Source organism: Phycodurus eques, chromosome 18 (genome assembly GCF_024500275.1).
Source record: "Phycodurus eques isolate BA_2022a chromosome 18, UOR_Pequ_1.1, whole genome shotgun sequence".
Taxonomy (NCBI): Eukaryota; Metazoa; Chordata; class Actinopteri; order Syngnathiformes; family Syngnathidae; genus Phycodurus; species Phycodurus eques.
The window spans coordinates 15,292,360-15,305,205 of NC_084542.1; the positions used below are offsets into that span (position 1 = coordinate 15,292,360).

Here is a 12,846-nt window from a genome sequence, read left to right on the forward strand (position 1 = left end):
TAAGCTATCAAATAATTCTAGTCGATTATTAAAGTAATTGGATAAAAATGTATTTTGCATAATTAAACAACAATACTAATATAAAATACAGTATGCATGTGAGGTGCAGGTGTTACTTTTGTCCACTGTAGTATCTGTGACTTTGAATGGGCGGGGCCTGGCTTGGTGAGTCAGCAGAAGAGAGTTGTAGAGTTGGCCGGCTGTTAACTGGCTAAACCGCTAGGCAGTGTTGGACCTTCTGCGCCGCTTCTTCTTGCTGTTAATTACGCTGTTTATTTTGTTCCCCCCAGTAGACCGCAGTGCTGCCTGGCATGCTGTGGCACAATTTGATAATCCACGTAAATTCAAACCCTGCATACTGTAATAACCCATGAAAAAAAACAAAGATTGCTCAAAATTCCACAATATAGCGGTGGTGCGCATGATTAACCATGATTTAGCGGGTTAACACAATCTTTTATGGGTTCTCATTAAAAACCTCCTCTCACTTCCTTTCATTAGACTCATAAAATCCAGTGTGATTAGTTGGTTTTGATAGAAATCATTTCACGCCTACCACCAATGTGTTCCTGGTTTCCAGATTCTGCAGTCGGAACTGAAAGAACGCGAGCAGCTGGTGATCAGCACCTTGGAGCAAGCTCGCACGTTTCTGGCTGAGCAGCCCATTGAAGGCCCGGGAGAACCGCGCAAGAACCTGCAGCCCAAGACAGGTTGGCTTTGAGATGCATTTCAAATGATGAAAAATAGCACTCTAAAAGATGTATAAAAACATACAGTAATGACATCATAAATAGACTAGACTGTAAAGAATTAAACCGTTTTTGTCACACTTTTTGCTTCAATTCAGTGGTCATTATGCTGCTCCTTCTGGTGTGCACACCTTGCCCACCTGGGGGCAGTATAATACAGACATCTAACTATACATGTAGCCCAGAGGAGATATAACTCCTCAGCGCTAATATTAGTCATTCTTCACAGAGGATAAAGAATATATGACAGTGAGTATGGTTGCATAATGTATCTACATGTTATGGATGCTATTGTTGCATTGTATATGGTGTTCCTATTATGTGTTAGCATTAGCATTAAGTTGGCGGACAAAGGCTCCGCTATGTGGTTGTTTTAAATACACAACATTTGACAGTGAACCTCAACTGGGAGTGACAATTAAAAGCTTGAGGCTTCTTTTTTTGAAGATTTGTTCTCTGCCAAACTGCTGCTTGGAAAAATCGGGTAAACAGTTTGGGTAATCGAAAAAGTAAGTCGAGTCACGCGTATCTCGAGGCACCGCTATATAGTCAGCTCATCAAATATAGCAATGCCCTGCATTTGATTGTTATTATAAACTATATATTTTGAACAACAAACCGAAATTGACATCAGAAGGGAAATAATGGAAAGCCAATATTTGATTTTCTAGACCTTTAAATCCTGTACCGAAATTAGATATTTAAAGGAAAATAGACTAAAGTTCCTTCGAAATGCCATCCACTGATGCTGATACGTCGGCAATCCTGACCGTGGCAAAAAAATAAAAAATTAAATAAATGCATCAACTCGTTAAGCCACCCCGGTGAAATGATCCCGATTTTGTCGAGTCACCGCATTTGCCTTCAAACGATCCTCTTTTTGCATGAATAATTAAAGTGAGCCACGAGGGTGCGATTGAGGTGTGGCAGAACTTCAGAGCGTCGGCAGACTCCGCTGTGATCTCTGACACAGCTATCAAAGTTTCGTCTGGTTGTATAAATAGATAAAAAGTCGAGTTTAGATCAGAGCGTATGCATGGTGTTTAATCAAAGTAGATGGGATGTGTCAGAGTGGCATCGTAATATCTTAAGCACCTAATCGTGTACGTTCCCGCTACTCTTGTTAGGCTTTGTCTGTGACACTGATTAACTATTGATTGTTTTGTGCATATCGAAAGGCGCATAAACAAAAGATGCTAATTCAATCACCACCCCGGAGAGCAGATTGAAGCTCGGGAAAACGGTTGTAGACGACCATCGTTTTAATCCGCCAAGCGTCCTCCAGTTGTTTATGACGCTTTATATGAACCTTAAGAGAGCAAAACAAGTCTTTTGAACATTGAATCCATGAAAATAAAAGGCATAACTTCATCCAAACTGAAGAAAGGTTACCATTTTTGGTCCATGTTGACATCTCAAGTGCAGCTGCAAGAGATGTCGAGATTTTTATTCCAAAAAAAAAAAAAAAACAGAATATGTCTGATCTATTAAACCTCATCGTATGAAGGAATTAGTGTGGTCGGTTATTTAACTCTCCCAGAACAGATACCCATCTTTGATGTAAAGGAGCTGCAAAGTTTGCTGCTCAGAAGAAGATTTTTGCGAAACTTGGAAAAGGAATTGTGAATTGTTCTATATTGGGTTCAGTGGAGCGCGAGCATGAGCACGTTATTTTTGGATGAATGGAAGGAAAGATCAGTGGGCAATTTGGTTGTTCGGTTTTTGGATGGATGACAGACTGCGTTGGTCCATGGCTGGATGGAAGACCAGATCGATGGACGGAGGGATCAGCGGGTGGCTTGGCGATTGGATCATTGGGTTGTTAGACGGTTGGATGCATGCATGGAAGGATGGACAGACGCATCACTTTGGAGCTGTCAGAACTTCTAACTTCACTTTTATGATGGGAATTGAAGAAAATACCGAAATTGAAGCTGCACCCTGAACAACTTTTATCCAAAGTTGTTCAGTTGTTCAAACCCATATTTACCAGAATATAGTATTGGAGCTAAAACTTCCACAAACTAACACTGTCTTTCCTCTATTCTCCTTCTTCACGTTATGTTTCCTTGATTGTTTTTTGTTTTTTTGTCTTCTTTTTTTTTTTTTTTAGACCTCAGTCCGGAGCAAAAGGCCCGTGGCCTAGCCCGGGCCATCCGCATGCAGACGGGCGAGGTGAGGGAGCGCTGGGAACGTCTGAGGGGACACGCCGGAGGCTGGCAGAATCAAGTGGAGCAAGCCCTTGAGCGATTGCAGGACCTCCAGAGCTCCATGGACCAGCTGGATTTGCGGCTGACTCGGGCCGAGGACGCCAAGTCTGGCTGGCAACCTGTGGGCGACCTGCTGATTGACTCTCTGCAAGACCGCATCGACAATACCATGGTATGAGTCAAGCAATCCATTAGCACAAATGCTAAATGTTTGAGCTGGGTAAAAACTTGATTTGTATGCGTAAGTCAAAACTTTCTGAACCCAAACAGTTCCAAAATACAGTGGTACCTTGATGAGCTTTAATTCAATCAATTCCCCCATTGAAATTAACTGCAATTTTGGTTTCATGTTGTATTTTTTGGGAATGTACAATCAATAAAAAATACAAGCGAGGTGATCAACTTACCTGTCGACTTGGTGAGAACGGTGACGTGATGTACACGGTACTTTTCTAAGCTCAGCCATACGGCCGTCCACATATAGGACACACACCACAGTTGAATAACTTTACCCTTGATTTGAAGTAGAGGGCTGTCCAATTCCTTCATTTTAATATTTGCTGCTGACCGGAGTTAGAAAATATGTGTGTGTATGTGCGCGGTGGGAATATTTGGGCAAGCCTACTGTCACTGCACTCTCTGATTGGCTCTTTTTGTCCCACCGTGCCCACTTGTAAAATAATAATTTAAATTAAATTAGAGACGTTAGATGTGGCCAGAAAGCTGGTGACTTTTCAAAATATAATTGTAATAATATTCGACTGTCTTCTACTCTGTTTAACATTTGACAAAAAGTGATTTTTTCTTTCTCCCTTGAAGGTATTCCGAGACGAGATCAGCCCGCTGCGTCAGGATGTCCAGATAGTAAATGAGCTTTCTGCAGAGCTGACTCCACTGGACATCCAGCTGTCCTCCACCGCCTCCAGGCAGCTGGACCAGCTGAACATGAGGTGGAAGCTACTGCAGGTACGGTCAAGCCTCAACGGAATGCGGCATATGGACGCTTTTTCCGTTATGCTTTGTTCCTACCTGCAGCATTTTATCTGAACTTGTGTCATCTTTATTTTTTTACTCATCGCGTTGTTCCAAGCAAACACATGGTTCTGCCTGTTTATAATCACAGCTTTGGTACTATATTCACAGCATTCCAGTCACGCACATCGAGTCCGGGAAATGGATGGCCGAGTCACAGACATACGAAAACTGGGGAAAAAAATTTGATGGGGGAGGGAAAATGGCAAAAACCAAATCATATGAAAACTAGCCTTTGTAATCAGGACGGCTTCCTGCTTTGACTTCGAACAATCGGCAACCATTTGAGTCGCATTCCGTTCATAATTCATCAAGTGCCGCTGCACAACATGTATGACACTCCCGTTTTGTCACTTTTTTATAAATAAAATAACATCCCATCCATCCATTTTCCATCTTCATTATTCCAGCTGACTTTGGGTTTTTGAAATGTGGGACGACGTCGTCTCTGGAGTACCTGGACAAAACCAACACGAGCATGAGAGGAACATCCAAACGCCGCACACAGGAAGGCCTGAGCCTCGATTCAAACTGAACCTTAGTGTGGCAGATATGCCAACCACTGGCACACCCTACTGCCTGATATAAAATAATAATAGGACAAAAATAGCATTGTTCATTTTTGTGAAGTGTGTGGACCTACCATACCAGGTTACCGGGACTGCGTGCTGGCCTCACTTGCATCAGTTTGATTAGCAGCACACACACACACACACACACACACACACACACACACACACACACACACACACAGACAGACATACACACACACATACGCCTCAGGCAGAATGACAAGTAGGACATATCTGTTGTCGACATTCTGGAAATTGAAGCGCAGAAAAGAGCAAAAGTTTGCTTTCCCCACGAAGAGCCGCCATGCAAATTGTTATTGCTGTCTAAAGAAGAAACGGCAACCCCATTTGGTTGATCTTCTCCCTCTCCAGGCACTTCTAGACCATTCGTGTGATGCAAAAATTCGAGGAGCGACACACTTTTACTGTGCAACAATATAACGCCTTATGAGAGATAACGATCTAACATTCCCCCCCCCCCCCCCCCCCCCCTATTTTTATCACTTTTTCCCCTTTTTCCCTGCATGCACTGTGGAGTTCTTTACCAGTGACATCTGGAAAAAGTTGCCATGGACTAAAAGCTAATAAATAAGTTTGCTTGAAAGTGTCTCCTTCCAAATATTGAAATATTGTTGTATGGCAAAGCAGTAAGTCTGATTTTTTTTTTCCCCCCCCCAAAAATTTCTTTATGAAAATTTTTTTGTTTTAACAGCACAGCTCTTGTTGCAGGTGGCAGTGGAGGACAGACTGAAGCTTCTCCAGGAAGCCCACCGAGACTTTGGCCCCTCCTCTCAACATTTCTTATCCAGTAAGTAGCAAACGTTTCGCTTTGTTTTTAATTTAGAGCGCGAGTACAAGCTGTCTGAATGCGCCTATCAGGATTTGCATCTTTGTTTTTCCGCTCATTTGCCTCTTCAGCCTTTTGGGAGCGTGTCCGGCTAGCACTGCCTTTGTGTAAAAAAAAAAATAATAATAAGTAATTTATATGCTATTTATGTAGTCTTTAAGTACATTCAGTTTGCTATATATATTTTTTTAAATTTACTGTTAGTCCAGATGCACTTGCCAATATGTCAAGCATCATTTTAGGTAAGAATAAACGTGTTCTTACGTCTCTTAAATGTGCTTTGACTCTCATATGAAAAGCATGCATCCCCAACTTTTTATATTGGATAAAACAGAAACATAACTACAGAAACATGTAGAAAAAAATAGTATTTTTTTTCTGTGAACCAACTAAAATGTTTTGTCTTTGTTTTATTGGGGGAAATGTTGGATAACAAGTACATACATGTACTGTATATGCTTTAGCTTTAATTTTTGTAGTGTTTACAATTAAAATTCACCAAAACTAGCAAAACTGTCCAAGGCAAAGCATATATCTCCATTTCTTTAAATACAAAATACAAACTGAAATCATTTTTTAAAATCTTTTTTGTAAAATACTCACAAAACCGAAGTGGAAGAATAAGCATGTATGCACTTTTTTTCCCCCATCCCAAGGAAAAGAGTGTACCTCCAAATATCCAAATGAAGAAAAATTATTTTGTATATTTCAAAAAAGTAAATAAGTGAAAAATGTTTGATGTGTCAATGGCCTGTCTGTTTTTTTTCTGTTTTTAATGTTTTTTTGGCCCACTGTTGCGACATTATTTCAAGGAAATGGGCCAAAAAAGATGTATGAATAAATACAAGAAGGAAATCCTTTTTCTTCTGCAGACAGTTTCATGGCTTGAGTTTTTGGTCCTGCGTCTCCTTGGCACGACGACACTATCGTGTCCATCATCTCACACATTGGCGCTCATTACACTGCTCGCGTGATTTTCCCTCAGGGATCAATAAAGCACTGCTCTTATCCCCCAATCTGTCTTTTCATCCTTCCATGTGCTGGTTGATGCCTTTTTGACGGAGGAGGGAACATGGGAATCAACCACACGCACGGTTCACTGCTAATAGTCTTAATGCCGCGGCGGCTATTTGAGACGTCGCCGCACTCATTTGTCGCCTCGGTTTTACGGGTCCGCCACCCGTATTTCATCCCCACCCTTTTTTTCATTTCCCCCTTCTGCCTGGAAGACTTCCTCCCCGCTTCCTCTCTATTTCATGCATGACAGCGTGGTTCCTCACACCTTCGGGTCAAACGTATTCATATCATCCTGCTCGGTAATGGTGCCTAAGATAGTGTTTGGATTTTTGACGAGTGTCTCTCAATGTGAGCTTTCTTTGTTTCCGCAGCTTCTGTGCAGCTTCCCTGGCAACGGGCGGTTTCTCAAAATAAAGTTCCATATTACATCAAGTAAGTGTCCAGAAAATGGGTGACGTCAAGTATTTCCTAAAATAGCGACTCAAATCAGTGGTTGGCGCTCAGCTCCAGCCAAGGCCTTCTCTGTTTGCCTCAACACTGTCCAAAGCGCTGTCCTACATTTACAACCTACATTCAAATATATGTTTCATGAACTTGCTTTAATTTATTTTCAACAATTGATTCTCTTTATTTCGTGTTGTTTCTAATGGCTACACTGGTTCCAGTACTTGTAGAGGTTGGATTATTATTATACATTTCTTTTTTTTTGTCCAATCAGATTTCAGCCTGTGTGTGTTGCCATGTCAATCTAATCTGTTTATCCTGATTCTGGCCTCCAGAATCAGTAGGTTGGACTAATGTAACTTCAACTACAGTAGATATAAAAAGTCTGCACAGCCTTATTTAAATGACAGGGGGGGGAAAAAACTCATTTAAAAAAGAAAAAACCTTAGTATCACCTATAATCTGTACAATTCAATCAAAAGAAAAAAGTCATTTCCAGAAGGGAATTCACATTCAAACTAATGGAAGTCAGGACAGACCTGCCCACCGTTAAGTGCTTCCGATGAACCCCCCAAAAAGTTCAGCTGTTCTTGTAGTTTTTTTTTTTTTCTCTTCCTGACATTTTTTTTTCTGGCAGAAGACTGAAGGTTTTTTTTTTTTTTTTTTTTTTCTCCTCCCCCCGCAATGAGTTAAAAGTAAATCTCGTCTTGATTTATGATGTTCCTTCTGGATCTAGTGGAAGAGCATTGAATTGCGCAAACTGTCACTATCCGTGGTCGGCTTAGAGAAATTAATGATGATGCATTATTAGTTGTAAATTGTTTGTTATTTTCAGACCAATTAAGTGAAATTGGATAATTTCATGGCACAGTAGTTAAGTAATCACAGTTTAGGTGTTCCACTGTGCACGACACGTTGAGAGTTTGGTGACCGCCGCCTGGAGAGTTAAAAAATGGTATTGTATATTCTGTATGTCATGGACGTTTTACATCTTTAGTTTTATTAGGCTCAGAATGGAAAGATCAATAAGAAGCATTTGAAACGGAGACACCAGCACTGTGTTTGGACCTTCCGGGAGGGGGAGGGGGGGGGGGGGTGGGGTGGGGGGAGGCGACTGGGTGCTGGGTTTATTATTTTTTAAGTGTGGTTTGCGGTTGTGCGATAAAAGCCAGCAGCATTTGATCACAGATGTGGCCGACCACTGAACCTGCACCCGCCCACTCTCGTAAACACATCAGTGGAACCTGGGTACAAAGCAGACGTACACATCGCACGAGTGGGAACGCACACACGAACTCAACTGGAACCTAAATTCAACTTGAGCGAACTATTTTTATCTCCTCAAACGATTTGGTAATTGGGCATATGTGCCCATCCTGTGTAACATTGCGTTTAAAATTTAGGACAGTACTTCCGCAAAACGGCTGTGGGAGAGGTCAGCGCCGATTGTCAAGGTGCACCGAAATGATTTAGACGCAAGGAAATGCAAAGTTGAACCGAACAGCGGTTCGTCGTGGACTGGCAATGGCATGACTCCTTTTTGTGACTGGCTCCAAATCAGATGCATCACAAGCTCCAAAATCGCATTCCTCAATCTAGATATATTCCGATTACTTTTTTTTTTTTTTTTTATTTTTATTTTTTTGCAAACGAGTCCTTTGAGTTTGAGTATCTGCCGATGCCGAGTCCCCATCCGAGAGCTCAGAAATACATTAAGAAGAAAACATTGTCTTAATTCGTTTTACTTGAACAAAATCATCCCAACATGATAGCTTTTTATAAGGCTGCAAAGAGTGTTGTACAATATGGAGAAACATTTGATATCGCGATATAGGTAATTTTATCTCCTGATAACAGTATATATCCCGGTATAGTATTTTTCCTAAAATTACATGAAACTACTGGAAATTGTTTTGGAGTTTTTCACCATTTATTTATACAACACGATAAACGTTGGTTCACCGTACCCCGCTTTGCTACTAGTATACACACACTTGTTTTTGTAGCACAAATCACCAACCAAATCTTCAATATAACAGCATATGAATTTTTTGTTGTTGTAAATCCACATCCTCTACATCATCAAAGATGGCCCGTTATTGCATTCAAGAGACGATAGAGTGGGAGTGTATAAAAGGCTGATTGAGAATCTCCTCTCACAAGTTCCTTTTGAATGGTCGTGACATCTTTTGGGTCACTCGGGTACCCATTTCCCCTTTCTGCTTTCATATTTTGCCGCTTTTTTTCTCAGCGCAGACAAAAGGGCGGCTGATTGAAAACGGCGTCTTGTCCACCTCCTGCTGCGAGGGTGATCCAAGCACCATATTGGTGGAAAGTGGGGGAATGAAAGTCTTCCATAGAAATTCAGCGGGCGCCTGCTGGCAGGCTGGCGCCGCGTCCTGTTTTATACCCGTTTGGCCGCAGAGAGAGGGAGGATGTCGTGTTTAGTGGGCAGCAAATGTCTGAGAAAGGATGCAGCCAGTATCAAACTAATGGACCATGATCAGTGCAAACCTAATACAGACAAGCTCTGTCATTGCAATCCGGAAAAGTGGCATACAGAGTAATTAGAGTGTAAATTTGACCCTTTATCTGCAAATGGATGTGCTTTAATAATAACAACAACAAAAATAGAATGCTGTGACGCATACATTTTTATCTACCTGCTGAATTATGCGCTTTCCCCTTCAATGACCTTATTTGATCTGTCGATGCTTACTGAGAGATGGCATTTAATAAAGGCTCTGGAGACAAAATGTCGGAATCACGAGTGGCTCTCACCGTCCCCTCACATGGCCTCGCTGGTCCTGACGCAGCAACAGACACCTTTTTGGGACCACTTGTTAGCGTTGTACTTTCATTTGACCTTGGTTGGTGATGAAACGAATCAACACTCATTGACACATTGCGTCCGGTGTTGTTTTTAGGATTTTTTTTTTTTTTTCCAAATGATACACTGAACCCACATTTATTGCGGTCTGGTCCAGACCCCACCTGCGATAGGTGAAAAGAAACCATGTAAAAACTAAGTTTTACCCCGCCCATATGCTTTAAACACACTTAAATCTAACACGTTATTCTGCGCCCATTTAAAAAAAATATATTATTATTCCGCCAATGTTCACAGTTGTACTCCTTCCACATTTAGCCACCAATTCAAACCAGTTCAACTTCAAAATATCTGACATCTTGCCAATTATATTTCACATCTCCCAAATTTCCCATTTTTTTGTTATTATACATTTCAATGACGACATTCCCAAATCATTGCAGACATTTGACATCTAGTGGTAATTCATAATAATAATTCATAAATAATTCATTCCGTCATGTGTCTCAAATCATCTTTCTCCGTTTGAAATGAATAGAAATGCCATTAATCTGTTCCAGCCTCCCCCAAAAAACACAGCACTCTATAATTTTGTACTTTATAAACAAATACAGTATTGATAAATTGAAATAGAACTTAAAGGGAATTAAACTGTTTTTCTCACGCTTTCCATCAATTCAATGGCCATTGTGCTGCCTACTTCTGATGCGCCCGCCTTGGCCACCCGGGGGCAGTATAAAACAGACATATTTACATGGACACCTGTACAGTATAGACGTCTTAGCTCCTTGTTAAGGATAAAGAACATACACTGGAAAAGAAAAAGTCCTTTGAATTAGTTTTATTCAAACATGTACAGTTTACAATATTTTAATCATATGCAAGCGAAACTTAAGTGCCTTTTTCCGGATGGTGACAGTGAGTACTGAATTCTTCACTGCCACCATACAGCGTTTGTATCAAAAGTGTTTACTCGCACTGTATTTACTGTACATCCTACACCCACAATACTCATTCAGGACATCTTAACTCTTTATTGCATTCTCCAAATTCCTTAATTTTCACCATAAAAATGGTCTCGTTTGACTAACTTTTCCGACAGCTCTCCCAGCTGAACTGCTAACCCTTCGAAGACTAACCCATTTGTGCCCTAAACACACTTGTTGCTGTTTTGTCTAAACTCAGCCGTCTTTTTGTAGCATACGTGTCAAAGTTTGCGATCGCCCGCTGACAGCTCCCCCGTTGTCATTACGGCATTCATGAGCTGCTGATATGCACACAAGCGCTGCAGGCTCAGCGTTGATGGAAACGCCGCGTCGCTCTGCTGTGTAGCGGGTCAATCGCGCACCTCCATCGTCAGGAGCGGCAATAGAAGCAGCTTGCGCGCTGCGGTCTGCTTATTTATTAGGCTCTATTTTATTCGTAATGGGGTAATAAACAAGCAGGAAACGGAGCACTGCGGTGGGATCCTGTTGCTTATTTCCACACCGCCACCTTTTCTTTCTTACTTTGGATATGATGTTTGCATTTGTTTGCGTTTTGCCGTATCAGCTGGGTCTTTGGAGTGCCTTCGTTCAAATCAGCAGTCACCTGGCACAATCGCAACGTGCAGTTAGCTAGCTAGCTATGCCGACACCCCGAAAATTCATCTTCCCTTCAGACAGCCTGCTGGCGCGGCTGCGTTCGAGTGCCTCGTTGTCGGGCCGTGAGTGCACTCACGTCACACGGAGATAGACGCGAGTGCGAGGAGGGCGGAAAATGTTTTAAAAAGTCCGACGTGACGGCCAGCGTGAGGACAGGGCCTTCGCGCTGGCGTTTCCACTTAAGAGTGCCTCGTTGTTGCAGCGTGGGATGTCTTCCAGCTTCTGGAGACTTCCAGCGGAAATATTCACGCGGCTCAGTCGAAATCGAATCAAATGCCTGGAAAACAATAAAATACATAAACAAAATTCGCACACAAATATGTTTAGTGTGTACGAGGGGTGAAACTTGTCATGAGGCCTCTTAAGTCACCTATTGGAATTTATCTTCACATTTTGACATTGCAGTCAACTTGCATCGGGGCTTCACGGGGGAATGACCCAGCAGATTGCGCTGTGCTGGAAAAAGCTCGTTGCGTGTGACTGTTAGCATTCACTCAGCATTCCTTATTGTAATGGCTTCTTCTTCTTCTTCTTTTTCTTATGTTGCTTTCAGCCACCAGACACAAACAACCTGCTGGGACCATCCCAAGATGACGGAGCTCTACCAGTCGCTAGGTAGGAAATACAAATGCTCATTCGGCGCCTCATTTTCCAGATTGGTAGCATATTGCCAGTGTGGCTCTCCTTGCCCTCATATAATGGCATTACAATACCTTAATTGCTCCATTTAAAAAAACAAAAACAAAACAAAAAACATTTTTTTGCATTTCACTCCAGCTACGGCGTATTTGAAGCTTGCTGGAACCTCAAATTTTAAATCACAACACAAAGCAAAACAATCCTCCATGTTAACATCCCCATGCTAGCGCCGCCATTACTGTTAATTAGCAACCGCCGTTAAACGTGGCCTCAACAAACAGCGTCGGCCTCCACTGAGACGGAACGGCCTAATTACGCAGTCCAACTCATTTCACAGCGATTGATACAGTAAAATTCAGCTTTTTTTGCCAATAAATGGTACTTCAATTGCATTTTGTTTGCCTATTTGCCCGTAGCGGACTTGAACAACGTGAGATTCTCTGCGTACCGCACCGCCATGAAGATCCGCCGGTTGCAGAAAGCTCTGTGCTGTAAGTCATACGCACACACACACACACGCAAAATGTTACCAGGAGGGTACAACGAGGAACGTCCTGCGGGGCCGTCACGGAGACCACGCGACGCGCCATTTTCCGTGTCGATACTGTATGGTTAACTTACAGCCCTAGCACATAAATCGGTAGTGGAGGAAGGAAGCACGGTTCAGTCTCACGGTGACAAAACAATCATTCACTCGATTGGCCAAGTTAGAATAGCCCCCACGCAGCGGTCTCCCCACAAAAAGATAAAACATCCGACTCAGTGCAGGTGCGCTTTCAAGCTCGTGCGCCTGAGTATTATTTGTGCTCGGCCGCTAATGAGCTGCAGTAATTCAAGCACGGCATTTTTTTTGCGCTACTGTT

At 42.1% G+C, this 12,846-nt stretch overlaps 1 protein-coding gene across 14 annotated transcripts in view; it reads left to right on the top strand.

The window, feature by feature from the left end:
• utrn (utrophin) overlaps positions 1-12,846 on the top strand; it is a 133,311-nt gene that overhangs the window by 90,341 nt on the left and 30,124 nt on the right. For 13 of the 14 annotated variants that reach the window (XM_061704389.1, XM_061704390.1, XM_061704391.1 and 10 more), the window contains 7 exons: positions 581-710; positions 2,863-3,131; positions 3,779-3,925; positions 5,293-5,371; positions 6,799-6,859; positions 11,898-11,959; positions 12,400-12,474. In XM_061704389.1, coding sequence (XP_061560373.1) covers positions 581-710; positions 2,863-3,131; positions 3,779-3,925; positions 5,293-5,371; positions 6,799-6,859; positions 11,898-11,959; positions 12,400-12,474 — 823 coding nt within the window. Of the gene's footprint in view, positions 1-580; positions 711-2,862; positions 3,132-3,778; positions 3,926-5,275; positions 5,372-6,798; positions 6,860-11,897; positions 11,960-12,399; positions 12,475-12,846 lie in introns of those variants that run through there. The other variant, XR_009770309.1, reaches the window with a different exon arrangement.